General features: G+C 36.7%; 1 protein-coding gene across 2 annotated transcripts in view; it reads right to left on the bottom strand.

Moving 5' to 3' along the window:
• Window positions 1-23,651, bottom strand: part of LOC576855 (UTP--glucose-1-phosphate uridylyltransferase) — a 28,684-nt gene extending 5,033 nt beyond the window's left edge. The window contains exons 1-14 of one of the 2 annotated variants that reach the window (XM_030998829.1): window positions 23,521-23,651; window positions 13,487-13,612; window positions 12,122-12,235; window positions 10,615-10,797; window positions 9,175-9,308; window positions 7,676-7,750; window positions 7,254-7,387; window positions 6,369-6,448; window positions 4,914-4,982; window positions 3,745-3,776; window positions 3,186-3,282; window positions 2,208-2,286; window positions 1,508-1,671; window positions 605-709 (exon numbers count right to left, since the gene is read on the bottom strand). In XM_030998829.1, the coding sequence (XP_030854689.1) occupies window positions 605-709; window positions 1,508-1,671; window positions 2,208-2,286; window positions 3,186-3,282; window positions 3,745-3,776; window positions 4,914-4,982; window positions 6,369-6,448; window positions 7,254-7,387; window positions 7,676-7,750; window positions 9,175-9,308; window positions 10,615-10,797; window positions 12,122-12,235; window positions 13,487-13,612; window positions 23,521-23,553 (1,425 nt within the window). In that variant the 5' untranslated portion in view covers window positions 23,554-23,651. Of the gene's footprint in view, window positions 1-604; window positions 710-1,507; window positions 1,672-2,207; window positions 2,287-3,185; window positions 3,283-3,744; window positions 3,777-4,913; window positions 4,983-6,368; window positions 6,449-7,253; window positions 7,388-7,675; window positions 7,751-9,174; window positions 9,309-10,614; window positions 10,798-12,121; window positions 12,236-13,486; window positions 13,613-14,291; window positions 14,844-23,520 lie in introns of those variants that run through there. The other variant, XM_030998828.1, reaches the window with a different exon arrangement.
• Between the last annotated feature and the right edge of the window lie 1,410 nt (window positions 23,652-25,061).

Raw genomic sequence — 25,061 nt, 5'->3', positions numbered from 1 at the left:
TCACATTAAAGATAAAGTTGAGTTCCGGTGATGCGATTGCATTGTGAAAGAAAAGGTGTGGAATGGATCAGGAAAAGTTGATCATGTGGCATGTAAGTATTGGTGTGTAATACAAGGTTCTGGAGTCATCAAAATCATAATAAATTTGGCCCAGTCTTGGTAAAGTAACAAGCACTGTACACAGAAACATGTATATGGGATTACACAAATGGTGTCAGGCCTACTTAACTTGATTTCCTTATCTTTCTATGCTCATTACTCAGTCAGTATACATTTTCTACCAAAATTGTTTGGCAAATGACATTTATTTGTAATCTTAAACATTCAGTGTAAGTTTCGTTTGATTCTGTGGAAATTCATTTTCTTTTTTACCAGAACTCAAGTTTATCTTTGATTTGTGGGAAGTACACAATACCTTTATAATTAGAATAATACAAATAATAAAAGTGAAGAAAGTGATGAAGATGATGATCACGAGAACCAAAATCACAACAACATAAAAACTAATTATAATAACAAAAGAAGAAGAAGAAGAAGAAGAAGAAGAAGAAGAAGAAGAAGAAGAAAGCAAGAAAGAATTAAAAGAAAGAAAATCTGTACTTACTTTGAGCACAACACCTTTACCAAAGGTGACATCTCCTGATACAGTCAGGTGATCCAACTCTAAGAGGTTGGGAATACTTGCAAATCTCTTCAAGAAATCTCGTACCTGTATCCAGTGAGCATAAAAATTGATTCTTATCTCCTCCACAGTTTGAATTTCATAAAATAAGCTTTATTTACAGGTTATCCATTACAAAGAAGTAAGAGTATAACACAGGAATTCAGCATACATGTAGGACATTTAACATGAAATACTTCAAATGATAGCATGGGCAAAACTGATCACAAGGATATCTGTAGATGCTGAAGGGAATATTTGTACTATTCATGTTTCAAATATTACAAGTTTTTCATTATTTCATGTTTCGCATTATTCAGGGGTGATTGTGATAGTTTAAAAAAAAAGGTTTTAGAGAAAGTTTAAAAAAGAAATAGGTTTTAGAAATCCAAGCATTGGCGTGAGGCGTTTAAGCCATGAAGTCATGAAAAAACGGCACCTCACCCCCTAATTTAAAACTGGATTTACATCGATATCTGGGAATATCCATTTTTGGAGAGAAAAAATCATGATAAAATATATACATAAAAACTTGGGGGAAAAATCAGGAGAAAAAAAATCGGGAAAAAATAATAATCGGGAAGCCAATTTAAATCGGGAGATTTTCAGACCTGATTACTTTAAAAGTTTAATGGTCATGTATCAAATAGTCATAACAACACAAAATAAACACAAGCCAAAATTTGATTCTGCATGCTAGGTGCTGATAGGGTTTTTGCAAGAAATATTGTACTGTAGGAAGCAGCTTATAGAATGATTATCTGGACCCTTACTTTTGCGGTTAAACACCAATGGCATTAAGAAGGAGGAGCTTTGAGGGCATGGGTACACACTACCGGTACAAACCTTGTCAAAATGGGTGCCTAGTTTGATGATGGGTGTGCTAGGGAACTGTCTCAAGGGACTCATCCCCAGGGTACCAGACTTGAGAAGGTAGAGGTTAGACATGATCAGCAAAAGATCCTGAGTCTTCTTGACTGGCAGGAAACGACTCCTGGGAACATTGACACCTGTCAAAGAAAGACATACCATCTCTTAATTAATTCTCAAATTCATCCAAGCAGAGGATCTCTGTATATAGTGGGCCAGTTCATAAATGTATTTGTGTGTTTCTAGACCACTGAAAATGGAATTGTGCAAGAAAATGGTTCATCCCAGTTTATTTGGATAACATCATACACGAATGTTATATAAAAAATAGAGCTCCAAACAACTCTAGGATGATTAACTTTATTCTGGAGGTCTCATTTGTAATTTGGGGAGACGATGCATGGATAACGGGGCCTAGGGCCTGTTTCATTCAAATTATCATCAATAATAAGTGTAATGTTTCTATACAAAATATGCTCACAGCCAATCAAATGCATTGATTTATTAGCTTATATTAAACAGGTCTGTAATTTATTACTGAAAACATGCATTATGAAACAGGGCCCTGGTCTGTGTAAATGAGACACCTACATAACGCACCATCTTCATGGGTGAATCTTATTAAAGGTAGATCAACACTGCCAATATGTAATATTGGAGAGAAAAAAGAACTTACCAAGTGGATTATCAAAGTTTTGCATGGCAGCTCCGACAGCTCTCTCTAGCTGGATTACATTCAAGCCATTATCGAGGGTCTGTAAAAAAGAAAAAAAGAGGAAAGGCTGGATGTGGTGAACTGACCTAGGAGATTGCCCACTATTAATTTAAAGTCAATAGGTGTTCAAAATCAAACATAATGATGTTGATCTTGCTAAAACCATACAATGTTAATCCTTCAAGTCTAGTTGATTAACCTTTGATCTCAAATAAATGAGATCGCTGACCATGCAGAACAACATTAATCATTCTCAATTAATGGAATATCTCTTTATCATCAACTAAAATGAGACATAAACCCCTCTAATATCAGTTCTTTTAAACTTAGAAACGTTTTAATATCAAAAACAACAATGATACTGAGCCTGATAAAGCCATATAAGTTCAGTTGTTTTAGCAGTTGTTACAATGACTTTATGCCAAGCACACGATGTTGCTGACCTTGCAAGGACATCGAACATCAATAATTTTACCTTAACCCTTTGACAACTTTGCTGAGGATGCCAAAGCCCTCTAATGTTAATTCCTTTTCTTTCCATTGATGCCAACAGTCAAAGGAAATGATTATTATGGCACATATAAAAGCCCTCTAACATAAATCTGTTTATCTTTACACGTTTTCTCCTATTTTTTTTCTTTTCTTCTTTTTTAAATGTCTTTTATGTTCATGCATTCTTCATGCATGCATGTTTCATGCTTTATTTGATGTAAATAGTAAAACTTAATTTGTATCATTTAGATGTGAATGTAAAATCATATTCTATATAATAATATTAACATGCAGACTATTTTATGTATTGATTTTGTTATTTTTGTTATTGTTTGTGAAAAGCAATGGAGAAAATAAAATATCATTGAAAAAAAAAATTACCAAACAAACCCTGTTGCTGTTGATATAAAGCCCTTTAAAAAAAAATACTATTGTGGGGACACAAACCTTATTATTGACGATGATCTCCATTGAAAGGGATTTATTTTCAACAACACGTTTAATGGCATCCAGCTTGATCCATAGATTGTTGGTATTGAAGATCCTACAAATCAAAGAGGAATGAAGAAATCAAACATGTTCAAACTTGAAGACCATAGTAAATAATTTTTAGAATAAAGGTAAAATAGTAAAATTGCATTCCCTACAATATGTTGAACTAAATTCACCAAAGCACCTAATTTACCCTATATTTCAGCTTATGCCCAGTAATAATCTAACAGGCTTTCAATTATTGTATTTTCCTTCTCCACCACATCACTATACAATCAATTTTTCTTTGAATTCAACTTAAAAGGTCAAGTATAAGGTAATACAATGGAAAAAAAGAAAAGCTAAAAAGGGGTTGAAAACCCTCTAAATTTTACCTCCTCAACTGCGTAAAATTGAATCATGGATACAAAAGAAGGGAAAGGAAGGTATAATCTAGATGGAGACTAGGTAACTAAATAAATGAATCAAAATTAAATATTCAAAATAATTAACAGATTCAAGAACTTGCACTCACTTGAATTTGGAGACGGATTTAAAATCGTCAACCTGTGGATAAGAATAAATATTGTGTTATTATAAACATACGTCTTGACATAATTGCTCTAAAATACATTTAAAACAATAATTTGTATTTAAAAAAGCGGTATGGAAATTCTTCATAATATGGAAACCACAAAGGGTGTATACTTACATGTACTACGGTATGTGGTTTAGTATTTTACCATCCTATAACAGTGTGTATCTTAATAAAGAAAATCAAATTTTTCCTAATATAGACTATAACAAAAAACAATATAGTCCTGATAAACTTATGTTATGTGAAATATCGATTATAAAGCATCGTCCACAAACTACCACTCATGTAATGACAAGTACTGTGAAATTTGGTGCTCAGAAGAACAGAATGATATACAAAGGACCCCTCATGCCTAATCGAGATGCATTCAGTGAATTGTTCATAATGACTCAAGAAGCCTCTCCCTTCATCAAAGTTATCTTAGCTTAATAGCCACACAAGTTCATGTCAGCAGCTCTTTTTGCATGGATATCTTTTGAGATCTTCTCCAGACTATAGAAAACTTGATGATATCCCAATATGATTCTCCTTACTGATGAAAGCCAAAAGATTCAATGAATGACAGGCCATCCATTGTGTTGACCAACACATCTTCCTCTTATGTCCAAATAAATTATTTATTTACAAAAATATCTACTGGAAATAAAATAGTTTAATGATCCAAAGTCATATCTTTAGGAATATGGTGTCATGTGAAAGAGGAAGAAGTTTTCCTTTTAGTAACATGTTAAAAAAGATCTAGGTATGGCTATACAAATATATTTTGCACGGTAAATCGGGTTTCCCTTTTTCTTTTCTTTTAAAAAAATACTCTACATTTTTTTAGGAAAGATTGAATTTGCTAATGAAAAAAACTTATTAGAACACTTTAAAGATTTACAATATAATGTGCTATTCTAAAATCTAAAATCATCTCAGAATGTCTTAAATTCTAATTATTAATCATAGTATATTTGTAAAGCGGTTAGAGACATTTGTATTAAGCGCTATATAAAAATTAAATATTATTATTATTATTAAGCACAACTATTGTTTTATAACAAATGCAGATATACTATCTTTAATATGTAACATTAATTTGATTGGGAGAAATCATTGATACTTACATGCCATTTTGGTACTTGGGCTATCTCAAGCAATCTCAATTTGTCGTGATACTGGATCAAGGTACCTCCCTGTCATAAGGTGATGAATAAGAATTATATTACATTAAACTGTAAATAATTATGGGAAAGACATATATGGGAAGAGGGACGGAGAGGGAGAGAGAGGAAGGGATGGGGAGGGAGAGAGAGAGAGAGGGAAATAGATACATAAAATGAAAACTTTCTGTTTAAAAGGTTACCTGTTTGCAGACATTTATGTTACTAGTACTTGGTTAAAAATGATTCACATATCAAACTACAACTGATTTCTAATCAGTCTTACTAATATTCAGAACATCAAATGCAGATTAACTCATTTCCCTACCTGTGTATATCATATATAGATACATAATTATATAATATCTCATAAAACAAAATTCCTCAAGAATGTCAAAGGGGTTTAGCTCAATGACTACTCTCATAAAAAAATGAAACTACATTATGCGATGGGGAGAGAAAGCAGATACACCTGTATCAGGGAGGTAGTTGTCCTAGAATGACCATGATCCATTATCAAAATTAAGCTCATATTTGACATCAAATCAGTAGACTTGGCTGACAGTTTTATGTTCTAAAGCCCTTCGGGGCAGTAGGAGTCTTCGGGGTGATAGTGAGCACTAAAAAAAAAAGGAAGAGGATTGTGGGGGGGGGGGGAATGGCATCTAACAAAATTCCCCCCTCCCCTCCCTTTTGAGTAAGAAAATTGGGGACAAATTGGGGAAAAGTCAGGAAGAATAGAGAAAATAAGGGACAAATTGGGAAAATTGGGATTAAATCGTAAGAAAGAAGAAAAAAATTCGGAAAAAATACAAAAATCAGGAACCGATTTAAATCAGGTAAATATCAGGCATGAGTCTTGTAGTAGTTAATACTTCAATAATATTGATTTGACATTGAAGCCTAACTACACTAGTTTATAGGAGGGATTAGACCTCCCTGCATGGTCACTGACAGGTGGTTATCTCATCAAATCAGCTCTCAATTAACATAAGAAAAGGGGACCAGGGGGAACCAATGGGTACCGCTTAGGCATTGTTGGCTATATAGAGGGGGCAAATTGCTACAAGTAGTGCAGTCCCGCTTTAAAGGTTACTAATCCCCTTTAAAAAACTAGCAGCAAGAAATATAATAATGATAAATACTCTAGTCACACGTGGGTTCCGTACGGGCCCTTTCCCACATAAGCATGAATGGATGCGTCAACTTGACTACTGTTGATTTTACATAATTTCTTCAATCTTGCAAAATCTCATTATAGAAGTATTATTATTTGAATATGTTAAATTGACACAGCAGAGCAAAATATTTGTGGTGGTTGGTGCACTTTAATCTATTTTAGATGCAGTATGTTATGCTATTACATTTCACTGAGATGATTAAGAATGTTTAAAAGAAGAATAGGATAGGATGATTTACCTTGACATCAGCCCTCGTCTTGTCAGTTACTTCCATCACCATTTCTCTGTTCTTCTCATTCATCAATAATGTTAGGATGCCTTTGAGAGAGGGAGGGTTAAGGATCACATGGTGGGACACATTGGCACATGATATGTCGTTATATTAGTTAAAGCCTTAATTACATAACATTTTAAGTTCGCTTTTATTTAACCAATTAAAGCCAACATTGGGTTCTTGTCACCTAATTCAATATTGAGATAAACTGACTTTAATTAATTCTGAATTGTTTATCATGCAGCAGATGGACTGTTTGGACCAGCTTATTATAAACCAATTAAAGGTAATACAAAGTTTTGGGAAATCATGAAAATTGGGTGGATAGTGATTCTTTACATTCTTTTGGATGCCCCTGTGGATGTTTTATAAGCACTAGAAAATTTAGCCCCTAAAACACTTCTGCTTTTGAGAAAAATTGAATTTCAAATAGCTCCTACGGCCGTACAATGGTAGCTGTGACCATGATAGTCTCAGAATGTGTAGTTGTGATATATAATTTCCAAACGGGAATAGCTAATCGGTCGAATTAAGTCAAGAAACGTTGTTTTATAGCTTAATTAATATCTTGACCTTGAGAGGGAGCTATACAACAGACAGAGTTTATTATTAACAATTTCATAACTTTAGACTCGATTTCAACCAAGACAACGATCACTGAATATTGTAGGATCGCATGCTTCCAATATGTTCATTTGAACCAAATTCATGACTTCATACCAAAACTTTGTATTACCTTTAACAAAGACTTGCTGGCAATCACATTTATTATTACAACTATGCACCATGCTACAAATTTGAATGCAACATATTCCTTTTCACAATGTTTTTTTCATATAAAAAGGATACGAAGGTCAACGGTTGCTCCCTGGTTGTCAATGTTAGCAAGGAAAAGGTACTCCTTTCCCTGTTTGATAAAGGTGTCCAGCAAGCCAGAGTTAGAGAAGGACTCGTAGATATCCCCATGACCAGGAGGGTACCAACTGAATCAAAGAAGAAATAGATTGTCATGTTATCAAGTTTGTTTCTGTTAGATAAGGTGTCCAACAAGCCTGACTTTTAGAAGCACTCATAAATGCCACTGTAACCATCAGGGTACCAACTGAATCAAAGAAGAGACAGATAGTGTCATGTTTAATTTAAAGGCAATTCTGTTGGATGAAAGTTATGACACTTTAAATGACGTTTCACTGTTGTGTTAATTAAGTCGGAGAGAAAAAAGAAACATCATGAAAATATCCCCACACAAAAGACATTGTCTGTATACTTACTTTTCAATATTGTCTCCATTGACCACAGCAGTTTTGGCGATGGGTAGAAGTGATTCTTTGTTGATTCTTGGATACCTTGATAAAGCAAAAGAGAGCAGATTTCTTATTACCAACAGACATGTTGTTTTAAGATTTCAAGTGGAACAATGGTAGACGAACAAACCGAACGCATAATGCCCCCGGCACCACCTTCAGTGGCGGAGACATAAAGAAATAGTTTTCAAGAAAATGCAAACTGCTATCAAAAGTTTGTTTTCTTCTCCTAAATAATTGTTTCAAATAAATACACTTAGCTTTGAGGGAGAATTTGAAAAATGTTCAACATTGGACTCATGATGTTTGCTGCATATTTTATTTGCTTTCCGGTTAAAGAGTGGAAAAGCTCATTTGATTGTATGCAAATACTGCTGATGTAAACTAAGAGTCAATATTTATTCATATATGTAAGTCAGGTTGACAAACTATGGGATACAAAGTCACCTTGTTGATCAACTGTAGAGCAAATAAATAGTTTCCTTGAACAAATGCTCTTTGGCAAGACATCAATCCACATGAAATGAATGGCTAACTGTTTTTTCATGACAGCTCAACTGAAGTATGGTTAAAGTAGTCACCCGAAGAGTCAAGTGTTTTGAATTGATGTGAAATTCATATCATTGCAAAGGGGAAGCCTTAAAGATCAAATACAACAACTTCCCTCTTCAAAATATGTTTGGAGCCCGCAGTAACTATCTCTTAAAAAGGTTAATTTTGAGATGCAGATTTTCTGCCTTCAGCGGTCCTCCGTAGAGCGTCAAGATTTGTGACGTCACATGCGAGACAAAGCAAGCCAAAAAATTGTATTTTATGCCTTTCCATGATATCTATATGATTTTTCAGCAAATAATACTTTAACATAATCACTACATCTAACAAATTTTGGTGCAATACAAGTCCATATCTCATGAGATTATTCTTGAATAGATTGGACATTTATAAATCATTGAAACTGCCTTTAAGTCTTCTTATCTACCATGGATCCTTGAAATAACCGTATTGTATTTTATGACTATTTTAAGAATGTGTTATCAACAGCAAATGATATGAAGTGGTATCTGTGATATCAGTGTTGCATAATAATTTGATTTCCTTTTCAAGAAATCAACACTAAGGTAACTTCAAAATCTCATTGTATTTCCTAAGAAATTAGGGAGTGTGTAAGAGGTTATTGTAAAGGTCACAAATTACAATAGATGATGCACTAGGCTACTAATATTGACCAACATGTTGATTTGTTTGAAAAATCTTTGTTAACCATGTTTGATGCTATTAGAAGCTCTTCTTCTTGGGTCACAAAACGAACCCAATCAAGTGCAGGATGCAGGTTCTGGCAGTGTACAGGGTTCTGGTAGGAGGAGGAGGGGGGGGGGGGGGGGACTAAAAGGATGTTGCATCCTCCCTATAGTCATAAACAGGTTATTTCTTAAACTATATAGAAAAGCTAAAGTAAAGATGCCTACCTGCTTTGTTGGAAGGTATGGATTTTGATGTTGATGTTGCCGTACTTGCGCAAGACCTTACTTGTGTCCTCATCTGTGTTGAAGGAGTTCATCAATACTAATGGTACGTCGCAGCCATATGTTTTATTCAGGTGCTGTATAGTTCAATGCAAAGTTGAATTGAATTACTTTCAAGGTTGAAAAATGTAACTAAACTGGAGAAGATGATGGTAGGATGACCGTGATGGTAGTGATAACAATGAAGATGATGATAATGATAGTGATGCTGGAGATAAAGAAGATCATTACATAATAAGGAGAAAGATATGGTTATGAATCACAATTTTGATACCACACATGACATCTAGAGGACACAGCCAAAAATTTCAATTCTATATTCTCATGTCTTAAAAAAACACATAAGATTTTATCTTATCCCAAGGAAGACGTGCTTACATGATTGGATCATCAGCTTGGAGCCAGAAGGGTGTTAACTCATATAATTTTACACAGAGTTAACACCCTTTCTGGCTTTAAACAGACAATATGTAGTGTAACTGGTATACCGTGTGAGTCAAACAAAAATTTACACCTAGAAAATTGCTAATTATTTTTAAAATCATCTATGAACAGTAAATTATTATACATCTTATGAAAGAGTGTTTTATCCCAAATCATTTGGTACCATTTTTGTGTGGTATGTGTTCACGCTTGGATGAACAGGTGGCATTGTTTGCGAGAGTGCAAAAATCGACTTGCGCCAAAGTGATGCCTTCAGTATGTATTATGTTGGGGTTAACGGAGTGAGAGAATGGATTGAATGTATCAAATGAAATGCATTGCATATTTTTATTTTTTTTGCAAAGGGCAAAGTCACACACACCCACACACACACGCACAAATGTGTAGCATGATTAATTTTGTTAGGGGTGTTATTTGGATCTGCAAAGACCGAATTAATACCCAAATTCCAATTGTTTTATTCAAACATCACATAGGCAACTTTGGCGCAATTTGATTTTTGCACTCTCGCAAAAAATGTCTCCTCTTCATCCAAGGGTGAACACATACTACACAAAAATAGTACCAAATGAGTAGGGATAAAACACTCTTTCATAAGACAGTTTAAAGTTCATCAATGAGTTTTTAAATAATTAGCAATTTTCTAGGTGTAAACCTTTTTTTGACTCACACTGTATTGCAATGCTCTAAACCTATGGGGAAAATAGAGATTTAGAATGGTTCTAGGACAACTACCTCCTGGTAGAAAAAAATATAAAACAAGCAGAATATGAGCCATATCAAAAGATATGTATCTGTTATCTAGTACCCTCAGCTATCATAATCTTCTACAATTTAGAATGAACCAAGACTTAAACTTGGTCATTTCAGCTCTCATGCTTCTCACACCTCCCAGCAGTATATACTTTGAATGTTTGAGTAAACAGAAGTTGTCTATACCTCAATTTGGCGGACGGTTAAGTCCAGGAAGGTAAGTTCATTTCTGACACTGATGACACTCTTTGGACCTTGGCATCCCATACTGGTACCCAGACCACCATTCAGCTTGATCACTACCAGTTTGTCCAAGTATTCACGGGCCAGAGCAGGGTCATAGTTAGGAAGCTGATTGTACGGGATCACCTGAATATCAGCAAAATCAATACAATACACATTACCTTAATACATTTATATGTGTGTCTTTTTTTTAATGATTTGTCTGTCTTAATAGTATAATAGTATACACATGACATATTCAACTGACAACTTGATCTCAATATCTGCAAAGATTAGACAGTGCTAAATCTTTTTTTCTTCTTCAATTTGTTTTATAATTACTGTAACTCACACTAACTAATGCAGATCAACTTTAATTATAGGCATACTATTAGAACACATTCAAATAATAAACTTAGATATTTCATGGTATAGATTTCTCATAGATGCTGATAAATTCAGTATGGAATACCCTAACGTACATGCCCAGTTCACCACAGTGATTTAGTTTTTTTTTTAAATCATGGTCTAAAACCTCAACTTTATATGGCTGGTAAAAATGGTAGAAATAACAATAACAAAAATAAACATGCACACACAAAACAAACAACAAATATCTTGGTTCACATTGCATAATTGATAAGGAAATTTCTTTGACATCTCTGTCCTTTGGCCTCCTTTTTTTTAAAGCTCATCACAGTAAAATCAGGGGATGGTTCAGCATCTTGGTGAATATGGGACAAAGTGTAGAAATGTTTTGGGGTGACTGGTACCAGTATAAGTATGAAGACCATAATAAATGGTTTATTACAGGTATAGACCAGTTTTGGAAATGCCCATGTCTCAAAAAATGAAATGGAAGCTCTTATCACCAACCATGTGTAAGAATATGCTTTGACTAATACGTGATGGTACAAATTTTGCTGGGAAACTGCCTACTAATTGATATTTATGGTAAATTATCATATCGATCCGGACTCTATAGATATCGCGTAGTCCCAGATACATCTTTCTGTGTACAGTGCTTGTAACTTTACCAAGAGTGGGCTAAATTTCTCATCATTTTAATGATTCCAGAACCTTGCAGTACACACCAATACTTATATGCTAGATGATCAACCTTTTCTGATCGATTCCACAACGTTTCTTTCACAATGCAATCCCATAACCAGAACTGGTCTATACCCAATAAATTAGACAGAACCTGTACAATCAAGAGCATTAAACTGTATTTGAACTGACAGTAAAACTTTTAGATGCATTATACTGTTTCATGGATTACAGGGACATTTTCTTGAGTTCTTGTTTGCCATATAATAAACAGGACTACTTAGAATCTATAAACATTTATTGATGAACTGTGAACTCCTTCTAGCAGGCCATTACAATTCGCACCCCTGAAAAAATTCACAATGTTTGTGTGAAAATCAATCCCTGGCAAAAGCAATGGCTTTCTATTTGACCTACTTACAGCATCTGCTGGTGGTGGTAGAATGTCATCCCAATCAACGGCTGCTGCTGTACCAGCCTCCTCAAGAAACTGAGCAAACAATTGTTTGTATCCCTCAAACTGTTTCCCTATCGCCTAGATTATCATAAAGAAAAGGGGAAAGGGAGATGAAGAGAGGGAGAAAGAGAGAGGGAGAAAGAGAGAGGGAGAAAGAGAGAGGGAGAAAGAGAGAGGGAGAAAGAGAGAGGGAGAAAGAGAAAGGGAGGGAGAAAGAGAGAAAGAGAGAGAGAGAGAGAGAGGAGTGAGGAGGGAGGGATAAAGGGGGAGGGAGAAAGAGAGGGAGAAAGAGAGAGGGAGAAAGAGAGAGGGAGAAAGAGAGAGGGAGAAAGAGAAAGGGAGGGAGAAAGAGAGAGAGAGGGAGAGAGAGAGAGAGAATTTCAGAGACACAATTTTATTGATAGCATTCATCATCATCTATTATACTCAAACTTGCTGTACAGTAAGACCACATTATTTTGTTTCCCTCAAATGATGATTTACATTTCAACATGATAAAGCAACCTGTAAAGGAATATCACTAGGCTAAAAGACCACTTTTTTATAACTGAGGAGCAGTCTTTAAATACAGATTTCACTGATATTTACAACACCCATTATTAGAGCAATTTAGAGTGGCATTGAACAACTCTCTTTTTTTTTTTATCCCAAAGATTCCATCTATCGTGTATTGGTCAATATCTGTCTAGGTTCAAGGTTCAAGTACAGTATTGTTGTACATCATTGGAAATTATAAACCCAGACAGTTTTTTTTTTTTTTTTTTTTTTTTACTACTACAGTGTATTTGTCTTTGCTAAAAATAACTTTTCAACAGTCAAGCCTTGGCTAAGTACTTTGATATGAACCTCTCAAATGTTGATAGGCATACAAATATTTATCTTAATAACCTTTGACAAGAACCTTCTACGGGTATTCAAACCGCAGACCTGCACCTCTTAATTGTACATTTATTCAGCCAGAAGGCAACATACCTTAATAGTCACGTGATAAAGGCCGGCTCACATAGTAGCGGCAAAGACCCCGCAAAAGGCGACGGACGTTTTGCCGGCACAAAATTATCAACACGCTGTAAATTTGCCGACAGACGGGACTGATAACTTTGACCGTCTGTGGTCGCTAGTGGAGGTTGAAGGCAACACACGATGATTGGCGGGAAATTCAATATTGCAATTCGCAGCTTAACGTAGCTCATAGTGTGAGCCGGCCTTAAAGGTGGTATTAAAATCAAGACCTACAGAGAGACAGCACACCATTTTTAATTTCTGTAGGAAACAAATTATTTCATATCGAACATTCGTACCAAAAATTTCTGGCATAGGTCTACTTACGGGTCTACTTTCTTCAGGACAGGTATCTAATAACTTGTCCATCTCCAGGGCTAAGTGACGTTCTGCATCTCTCCTTGCCTGGGACTGGAACTCTTTCTGACTTGGACTACGCTTCAGTCCACTTCCCTAGAAAATACAAGAATAGAAATGTTCAAACTACAATAACTACATTGTTTGTGTGGTTAATCATCAAAGCACCATACTGTGTATGTGTACTTTCAACCTACTCAATGAATTAAAAGGCAATCCTGCACAATCCACACTAACTGGGGATCATTCATGCATGGCAGTCGCCATTTTACAGTAGTCAGATCCTGTCACGACCATGTATCCAAAAAAAAAAATGCTACCTTTATTCCACAGATAATATATTTGAATGATTGGGGAAGGGGAGAGGAGGGTTCGAGGGGAAGGGGAGAGGAGGGTTCGAGGGGAAGGGAGGGGAGAATTTGAGGGAAGGGGGGGGCGGAAGGGAGGGGGGGGGAGGGAGGGGATGATGAAAGAAAGGCTTTCTCCTGAAAGATCCTATTAGCACATTAGACACTCCAACTGCTACATTAGAGTAGTAGTTCCTCAGGAAACTGTGTACACTTTTAAAATGTATTAATCCCTTTGAATCAATTTATGTTAAGTACGATGGCAGCAGGTGATAAACCAACAAAGATGACAGACAACATTAAATACAAATACTATGAAATTACACAAGTAAAAGTGTTTTCAATGCAAATAGCTGTCCATATAGCAATCCTTCAAGCTAATTTAAGTTAACACTGATGATTCCTTTACATATTTGTTACAGACTTGCCTGGTTCATAAGCAATGATGCATAGGCATCTCCGTCCTGTCCAAATGGCATAATGGCTATGATCTGATACTCCAAATATTACAACTGTTTATGATAATGCACCAATGAAAACAGCATCGGCTGGTCTTCCTTTCCTTTGTAATGATCACACGATACCTTTAGCTATCACAGTTCAAGGCAAACAAAGTATGAAAAACAGCAAGTATCCATACCACTTAAACTGGCAAATTATTGAGCCTGCAATCAATAGTTTAAAAGTAGAATATGCAAACCACTGGATACACCTGTTGCCAACTCATAATATGACATTTACAATGAAATGTGCACCATTCACACTGCATGCCTCATTTCACAATGAGCACACATGAACTGTGAAAAGAAAACTTAAACAAGCAGGCAAATTCAGATCATGAACGACTGTTACCAACTTCCCATAGACCAGTATGTGATTTAAGCTATATCTACGTGTCAAGGTATAAAGTGTCAAGGTATAGGCGAGTGGCCACTTCAATTTGTGCCATGTGTGCTTGTGTCTAGAGTATTATACGCTTTCCTAGATCAAACATTGCAGGGCATTTGTCCAAACAGTTTGTCGAATCTATTTACAATTAAGTCACATGGACACTACAGATCTAATACAGTCTCACACACCACACACACACAGATTTAACAAATATTGAACCCCACAGAATCTCTCCAAACCAAATCTTCACCCTCATTATGTTCATACAGCCCTATCATAATCTGTTAGACTTTGATAAGAAGTTTTCTTTCATTGATACTATAAAGGTCTCCATGGCTGGAGTCCTGAACTCTAAGATAGCAAATATAGTCAACAGCATCAAAGTCTAAAGTTCTAAAGTAAATATGATCTCTCTATCACGTGATTGTTATTAGGTAAATCTGCAGTAAGAGCTTGTGATTAGAAAATTTTATTTTATTGTGTCATTTTAGATGCACACCAATTCAAGAAAGACTTCTTTAATGTGAATATTCTCATTTACATATTTAAGTCCAAAATATAAAGCATAAAGCATTTTGAACATGGCCTGGCCTGTCCTACCTACATGTTTACATTGGTAAGTTAAATGGTATCCTTTGAAGCACAATTTTCTTTTACTTTGTTATGTTTTGAGGTTTTCAAGACTTAGTTGACCCATTATGAATCCATCTCTAAGTGTTTTATGTAAAAACCCTTTACCCTTGAAGATGACTAGAACAGTTGATACTATTTCATGTGTTGGTATGCCCATGTGCCATCTCTCAATTGGCCTAATATTCTGTATTATACTTGTATGTTTGTGCACAAAGAAACAGATTGAAAGGGGTTAAAATTAGTATCAAACTTTAAAACAAACTTACAACTTGGGCTGGATACCATTTCATTATTCTTTGCAAGTTTGGTGGTTGCTTGAGTGTAATAAACCCCCTCCCCTCCCCCCACAAAGATCTTAGGAATTATAATACAAATGCATGCTTCCTCTCTTCTCCAAAGCAACAAAGGTTTTTTAACCACAAGATGAACATAAATTGTCTGCTGAGAGCCAGAATGATGATGATATTTAACTCATACAATTTAACAGAGTTAACACCCATCTAGTTCTCAGTAGAAGAAATTAAAAGCAAGAGGTGTGTTCTTTTCTGTTTTTCACAACATCAGCTAACAGTTTATCCTTAAAGGGAAATCTAACCCAAATAGACAACTACTCTAAAAGAAAGCAGAAAATCAGAGAAGCAAACTGATGAAAGTTTCAATCACTATACATATGGGCACTTTAAATTGGCTGAAGCGGCAATGTCAATGTGATGTAGTGCCGGACTACTTTCCCAGTGCCGGACTACTTTCCCATCTATCCCAACATATAAAATGACTAAAATGCAAAGTCATCCACTATGGATGTAGTAATCCCTAGTATGACTACATTTGTACGATGTGACCAAGCCATTACCTGCAGTTCAACATGAAAAAGATCTGGGAGAAATATTTGATAATAAAATGTCCTATTCAAATCACATTGACACTGCTTGCAATGCTGCAAACCAGAAATTAGGAATCATCAAGCGTACTTGTTCAACTATGGACAACAAGGGACTCACACAGGTACATGTATATAAACAATTGTGAGACCCAATGTGGCATCCTTAAAGAAGAAACATATCCTCAAAGTGGTAAAAGTTCAACGTCATGCTACTAAACTCCTTCAACCTCTCAGAAGTCTTCAGTACAAGATACGGCTAGCGCAACTACGTCTGCCTTTATTATCATACATACGTCATAGAAGCGACATGCTACAGGTCTATAAGATAATGCATGGAATCGACGACCTCCAGTCAACTAATTTCATTCATCATACCACTGTCACAGTAACAAGAGCAGGTCACTCGTTCAAACTACAAAATAAACATGTAACTCTAAATTGAGGCAGAGCTCTTTTTCACAGAAAGTAGTAAACGAATGGAAAGGTCTCCCATCGTAAGTACAAGAAAGTCCATCACTCAATTCTTTCAAATCAAATCTTGATATGAACTGATCACTGAAGAAAGACAAGTTTAATCTTGATGAATTTTTCAACTGTCCATGTTCATCCGTAATTCATCCATAAGCCAAATTCAAGAGTAACCCACTAGCAGACACCGAGGGGCAAATAAGTTTTGTAGAACTTTATGCCTACTTCCAAGGTATGACAAAACTAAAATGCCGTTTAATTTTGCAGACCATAAAAATCTATTGTGCTTATTCTATGACGAAAATATCTAATACTATTATGCGATTGCCATGTAACGCTACATCGAATAGCACCTCACTGTTGTAAAGAAATTATTAAACTTGCATCCAGTAGACTATGATCATGTGATCGATCTTGTTACTGAAAACAAGTCGGACAAAAACATTGAAACCAGCAGAGTCTATTGGATACAATCAAAAATTCTTCAAATTTCTTTCAAATACAAATAATAATACAATGTTGTTAAGCATGAGACCATTCTCTTCTATCTCTCCTGCCAAACAATCTGAAAACAAAAGAATCAATCGAGGGGAATCAACCGAGGGGAATCAACTGTTAAATGAATTTGTCATGAGTCCTTGAAAAAATTGATTACTACTGCTTGTCATCATAGTATTAAAGAGTAGCAATGGCGAACGATTTTCACTATAATTTAGAAATTGTTGTTTGGATTGCTTTTCCCTAAAAATTACCATGAGATATCAAGCAACATACATGTACAGAACTACTCTATGATCAACAAACATGATATTGTTTTGAAAACAGAAAACATTGGAACTAGAATGATTAAGAGATAATGCGATCATGTAAACAAGTGCAATTTGTCCATGTTAAAGGTAATACAAAGTTTTGGGAAAATTTGAAAATTGGGTGGATAGTGATTATTTACAATTTTGATATATTTGGAGGCCCCTGTGGATGTATTATAAGCACTAGAAAATTTAGCCCCTAAAACACTTCTGCTTTCGAGAAATATTGAATATAAAAATTTACCGGTGCTCCCGGTAAATCTTGATGAATTTCAAATAGCGCCTACGGCCGCACAATAGTAGCTGCGACCATAAAAATCTCAGAATGTGTAGTTGTGATATATATTTTCCAAATGGGAAAAGTTAGTTGGTCGATTTTAGTCAAGAAACATTGTTTTGTAGCTTTATTAATATCTTGACCTTGAGAGGGAGCTATACAACATAAATAGTTTATTATTTACAATTTCATAACTTTAGACCCAATTTCAATCGCAACAACGATCACTGATGGTGGTTGAAATCGCATATGCTTCCAATATGTTCCTTGGAACCAAATTCATGACCCCATACCGAAACTTTGTATTACCATCATCCAGTACCAAATACCCAAGCAACACTCGAGCCAGATGCAAACAAAGGTAAACTTAAAGACATTAATATTGTCTTTTGTCATGACTGTATTTCTACTTGTTTCTTTTTCCTATTTTGGTAAATTTGAAATATTACAACTGTTTATGATAATGCACCAATGAAAACAGCATCGGCTTTTCTCCTTTAAATACCTAAGCAACGAATTGAGAGTTTTGGTAGACATCTTATAGATGTACAGAACATGTAGTTTAGACATTAATCATGGGCACACAACGTATAGCAAAAGATAATCAGGATAATAAGGATCAGAATGATACCACTCCTACTAGGCCTATTGTTACATGTACTATACTACACTTGATGATTACCTGGTACCCTCATACAAAAGAAACATGGTAACCATGGTTTTTTGTCCAAATTACCATCTACCATGGAGTACAGTTCTTTTTTATAAGGGTATGCTGATGATGCTGATGATAACAATGATATGATAATAATATTCATCATCATCATATATCATTATGTTCGTATTCATAATGATGATAATAATACTGATAATAACTAGAAATGCAATCGTGTCACAAGGATATGCATGCAATGATGCCCGTCTTTCTACATGTCAAACGAAAGAGCTTCTCTCAGACTTTCCAGAGCAATTTGTACCTGTACTTAAAGTCTGTACCTCTGTGATAGTGGAGAAAGCTAGGGCGAAAGAAAGGCCTCGAAAATCGGCCCGAAAACGGACGAAATGGCGTCTAGACGGTCAAGCATTAGTGATTCCAAAGAACGAAGATCTCACTGACCTTGATGGGATGCTAGAGACTATGCCTTCAAAGTTTGAAATGAATGCCGGTAGAGTAAGAGGAAAGGACCTAGATAGGAATAACAAGCACTATGTGCAAAACGAATGTGATTTCCGGATGAAAACAAGAGGAGACGAAGAATATTAATAGGGAAGAATGTGAACGTAAATAATGCAAAGACGAAGATCGAAGACCGGGGACCATCTCTTCCTCTCTCTCCTCCCCCGGGTGCTCTACATAGTACTGCACGCCAATAGTCATGATAGTATAAGGGTCACCTGACTTCGGTCTTCATTTTCCAAAACACCCTGGGGTATTTCGGAAGATAATGACCAGGGACCGTCTCTTCCTCTCTCTCCTCGATCTGGCCGGGCGCACATGCGATTATTAATGGTGAAAATACAGTCATCCCTGTCTTAGCAGCCATCTCCCTTTAGTAGACACCTTCCTATCAGTGGCCACTAAAAATCGGCTCCCATGGATATAAATTATGTTTTTAAGAACCTGTATGCAGCAGCCACCTGCTGTAAAGGCCATTTTTTGAGTTCCCCTGGGTAGCCATTAAGAATAAGAAAAGGAAGCCATTATAGACACTTTTTCCCTGTAGTTGGTTTTCCTTTGCATAAGTTGTTAAGCTTATTATCAATGTTATTTTTGTTAACATTACTATTATTATCATTATCATAATTTTTATTAATATAATTATTACCATCATTATTGTTATTATTATCATAACCATTATTATCATTATCATTTTTGTCATTATTAGGTAGTCTGTCGTCTTTGACAGATCACCTATTGATTTCGTCAGAATTTTCTTTCTTATTATTCTTTCTTTTTATTTATTTCCACCCAATTTTTGTGTATAGGAATTAGGATAACACGAAATTAGTGAATTGTGTCATTTCAATTTTGGCAGTCATACATGTAGTGCATTGTCATAGTCGGTCTTGCAACATTTTCAAGTTCATCAGGTCTTCATGACGTCATCCAGGCGCCATTTTGTGAAATTTTCTGAAAATCAAATTATGAAAATCAACTTCAATGCTCAGAATCGTCTCAAATTCATTTTCCATACGTTTCAGGCCATTTTGAGATTTTCAAATTGTTTATATTACACTCTATCAGTCAATATCTGAAATATTGGATGCCTCTGATTACAGTTTGTTGTATGAAATTTAGGATAATTGCAATATCATGCCTTTGTTTTTTATTGGAGCGCGCCCTGCTTTCTGTGTCAAATGCACGCAGCTGACAAAATGCAAAAAATGGGTATGCGCTTGGGCGAACAGGGCTGCTTGGGTATATACTCATTTGACAAAATGGTCAATCAAAAAAAGGAGAGGGAGTGAAATATGCTAATTACGGTCCTCGCAATCGATACCAATTGATGAGCTGTGGACCAATCACACCTTTGAATCTGTAAGAGCTGTCTACTATAGCATGACTAATTTTGTAAAACAGCATCACTGTCAATATTTATTATTCAGAGAGGTCTGTAGTTGGATATCTTTTGTTTCTCAACTTTGTGTGTAACTTTGTGCGAGGGCGGATACCATACAGTGTTTGTGCGATTTAGTCGCTACATTTGAGGTCTTTTAATTGCTGAGATCCACACTGGTTAACGTGTTTAAATTTCATTTTGTGCGAGTATAAATACAAAATACAGTGCGGTGGGTGTGTGTGTGTGATTCCTGTCATTTTTACTGTACAATGGATTTGTACAATCTTGAATTTCTCAATCCCTAGGGCTAGGGGCTGGTGTTGGTGAATGGTAAAATTACACATAAATCGTACACACCAACCGCGATACTTGATTAAGCAGACCACATTCAACACCAGCCCTTGAAGGACAAGTCCACTCGAAAAATAACTTACCTTCAATAAAAGCAGAAAAATCAGACAAACCAATCAAAAAAAGTTTGAGCAAAATCGGATAACTAATAAGAAAGTTATGAATTTTTGAAAAGGTATGTAAAACTATGGAACAATGAGAATCACAACATAAATTGCCAAGATGGTTTTCAGTTTGTGACGTCATGTCCTCACTATTTATCAATTAATCCCATTAATTTCCCTTTTTATTCCCCAAAACTTGATTTCCCCATGCCTTTGCCCCGGTTATATGATTTGTATCATATTGCATGCTTGAAATTTCACAAAATCTGTTATGAACTTTGAAGAATTTATACTATTTTCTGAATATTGTATATTCATTTCTTTTGATTTTTATATACATGTAAATAGTTTATCAAAATTCACATTTTTCATGATTTAACTGGAAAAAGTTATATATTAGTGCATCCACACAAAAACATATTACTATTAATCTAACTTGGATGCTGGTGTGAAGAAATAAGATTCTTAAGGAGAAAATAGGAAATTTATATCATCAATATAAAGAAAATAATTAGTGGACAGTGAGGACATGACGTCACAGACTTATGAGTGAGTTGCCAATTTGTCTAGTGATTTTCAAAGTTTTTAATGGCATTAAAAATTCAAAACTTTCTTATTAGTTATCCAATTTTGCTCAGACTTTTTTTTCAAGTCTGAGAAAAATCTTTTGATAGTTGGTCTTAGTTTTCTCACAATTACGAATTAAAAAAACTGTGTCAGTGTGTTCGACCAATTCAAGACTAGCCGCTGACGAGCAACTTTATTTTCACACAGAATTTAAAAGTCATTTTGGACTTTGTCCCGGCAATGACACACCCATTCCCTCGGGCCTGTCTAATTCTGAACATAACCATTGACCATGCAATTTAAGTGTTTCAAGGCTCTTATGGACAGATTAGGGTAGAAGGAATCCTCAACTTTGGAGCTAAATACCTCCTATTTTATGACACTTCTGGAGTCGGGAGATGGTTGAGTTGTCTTATGATAATTACTTTCTTTTGAAACTGTTCTAGGACACTTACCCCCTGGACATCCACCCCCCGGATAACCACCCCCAGTCAACTACTCCCTAGGACAAATACCCGCTAGGGCAACTACCCTCTAGGACAACTACCACCAGGGACGACTACCCCCTGACAACTACCCCCTAGGACAACTACCCCCTAAGGCAACTACCCCGGACAACTACCCCCTAGAACACCTACCCCCAGGACAACTATCCTAGGTGGTAGTTGTCCCGGGGGGCAGTCGTCCTAGAGGGTGGTTGCCCTAGGGGGTCAAAATCTGCAAGATCGTCAACAAATGGTGAAAGACTGTTACGGATCCATGATTATAGGTATGTTTTGGGGTGTTTAATATGTTTGTAAATATATTATTACATAAATAATTTAATTTTGTAATTATTTACTTTGTTTAGATCTAGTAAAAACCCGACTTGGGCGACGAGCGCACAAATCGTAGGCGTAGCACGTAGAACTTTAGCTCACATTTAACGCATGCGCCAAACGTTCATCCGATCTTGACAAATCGAACCCTCATTTTACTAAATTGGCGCCAACGAGGGCCCTTCTTATTAGCTATCGCTGTCTTCCATTCACTCAATGTTATAAGATATTTGTATTTTGTGCTAGGAGCTAGCTTACGATTTTCTGTTTGTTTTGATACCCAAATTATGATATTTCAGTCATACTCTATATTTGTTTCGATTTTTTCAGCATCCTTAAAAGTTAAGTATTTCACTTAAGTTTAAGTCTTACATAACTACTATTTGAGTTCAAACAATTCTCATTTTCGTTATATTTAAGGTACAAACTAGAAATTTATTCTGAAATGTTTGTTGATTTTTCTATTTTATGTGTGTGCAATTTCATGTGTGCGTCAGTTATGTGTGAAGTGCGTCACCTGTTTAAAATTAAAGCATGACATGTCATAATCTCTGTGGTGTGATGTAATATTTACGTATTGACTTTGCCATTGGTTGCGCTCCAGTTAAGTAGACCCTCTCTCACTTAAATTAGAAGCCACTCGAGCAGATCGGCCAATCAGAGCGCATAAACTCACTGTACAACGCCCAAATTTCTTTGTGCGTAGTAGCCTTACCCCAGGGTATTGGCCTCCGTAAATAGCATTGTCCTCGAACTTAGATCTAAGTTGCGCTTAAGCCTCAAGTTAATTAGGCCCACTCTCACTGAAATTCAAAGCCACTCGAGCAGATCGGCCAATGGGTGCGTAAACTCATTGTACAATGCTCAATGCGCAAAGTTGCTATGTGGCGAGTCTACCAACGTTAATACATTATTGTGCATTGGGTGCCTAATATTACTTTGTGTGCGATTGTCATTGTGTGCAATTGCTGCCTCTCAGTCTCACTAAGTCTCAGCACGGTATATAGGTATGCAGCACTAGTGGTCTATATGCATTAGCATTGACTCTATGCTTTGCTGGAGTGCCCCCTGCCCCTGGTCGCAATTTGCATAGACCCCTCTCTATATTAAATTATTATTACATTCGACAGTTTGGATCTCAACACAATTTCTTACGCGTGGGACTTGATAATGAAATGGAGATTCATATGCTACCGGCTACAGTACAAACAAAAACGGGTATGGAGAACGTCACAGACGTAAACAAAGATAGGAGATTATATTTAAGATCTGCTCTTCAACTGAGCTTACCATACCTTTTCGAGGGGACTTTGGCCCAAAGCTGCCATCGCACTTTCAGTCTTGTTTGTGTGGCTTGTGAAGAATCCTCTTGTGAACACACGTGAACTTTGATCTCTTGCTATGGGCCTACGCTACATTATACAGTGTACCGAGAATCGGCGTTAGCGTAGTCCGATAAGGCGAGCGAGGGGGCCGAGGAAATATTTAGCTGCAACTTAGCCGACCAGCCGAATAAGCGGGAAGTGGGAGGGGGGGGGGGGGGGGGGGTATGGGAGGTTTTTTTTTTAACTCAACACCTCCCCCCCCCCCCCCCCTTGACCACCAACAACAACAACAAAAAAAATCTTTTTTTTTTGCCAGGGGAAGGGGGCCTTTAGGCGCTGGGAGAGGGGGGGGGGGGATACTCAGATTTGGTTTGGACGGGGTGTGCCGCTCAAGCCTCGAAACCCTTACCCGTTAGAAGGGGTCATTTAAGGGCATTTTCCCCGAAAAAGACCCATTTTTTACAACTTTTGGGTCAGTTATTTTGGTACAAATTTTGGAAATTTTGAAAAAACGGACCCATGCATTCTTAATGGTATTTTTGTTAAAAGTGGGACCCATTGTTGGAGAGTTTTTTGTGAGAAAGTGAGCCATAAGAGCGTCACACCCCCGTACGTCCTAAAATGTGAGTACCCGCCCCACCAAGAGGGCATATACTTTTTTTTGCTGTCCCGAAATTTGAAAATTTGACCGATCGACATTCCGTTCCGTTGGGGGGGGGGGGGGTAAGGTCATCGTTTTAAGGTCATCCATTAGGCTAATGGGGGGGGGGGGGTCCCAAAAAAATACACATAAAAAAAACTCAAAGGGGGGGGGGAGGGGAGTTGACCCCCCCCCCCCCCCCCCCCTGCGTACGCGCCTGCACCAAACTAGTTCTCTCTAATTTCCGGAACCGGCCTAGAAATATTGTAAAAAAGTCGTATAAACTGTTGTACGGATAGTGGCACGCCATATATGCCGCCATATTAACATGACCTTTACCCTAGGGTAATTTTTCTCCGTCTGAACGTAGCTAAAAAAAAAAATCAGCGCCGACTCAGCAGGCCGGTGAATAAGCGGGGGGGGGGGGGGGGGTAAGAGCACATTTTTTTTATTAAGGGGGGCCCAATACGGTGGAAAATATTTAGCAGCGATTCATGCAGCCGGTGAATACGCAAGAGGGGGGAAGGGGGGCGGGGTGATGGAAATGAGAAGCACTATTTTTTTAATTTTTGTTATTGTGGTAATGGTTGACCCAAAAAGCTGACCTTACCCCCCCCCCCCCCCACCCCTCCCCAACGAAACAAAATATCGATAGGCCAAATCGTCAATTTTTGAGACACACACACACAAAAAAAAATGTCCCCCCCCCCCGCTTATTCAGCAGCTGGCTGAGTCGTTGCGAAATTTTTGGGACAAAGAAAAAAAATTCCTCTTACCCCCCCCCCCCCCCCCCCCCCCCCCCCCCCCGCTTATTCAGCGGCCGGCTGAGTCGTTGCGAAATTTTCGGCGTGATCTTCAAATTTTAACCCCT

The sequence above is a fragment of the Strongylocentrotus purpuratus genome, unplaced genomic scaffold, assembly GCF_000002235.5.
Source record: "Strongylocentrotus purpuratus isolate Spur 01 unplaced genomic scaffold, Spur_5.0 spur5_scaffold_5, whole genome shotgun sequence".
Taxonomy (NCBI): Eukaryota; Metazoa; Echinodermata; class Echinoidea; order Camarodonta; family Strongylocentrotidae; genus Strongylocentrotus; species Strongylocentrotus purpuratus.
The sequence above is the reverse complement of the archived record's forward strand: the minus strand, read 5'-3'. Positions and strand labels throughout refer to the sequence as shown.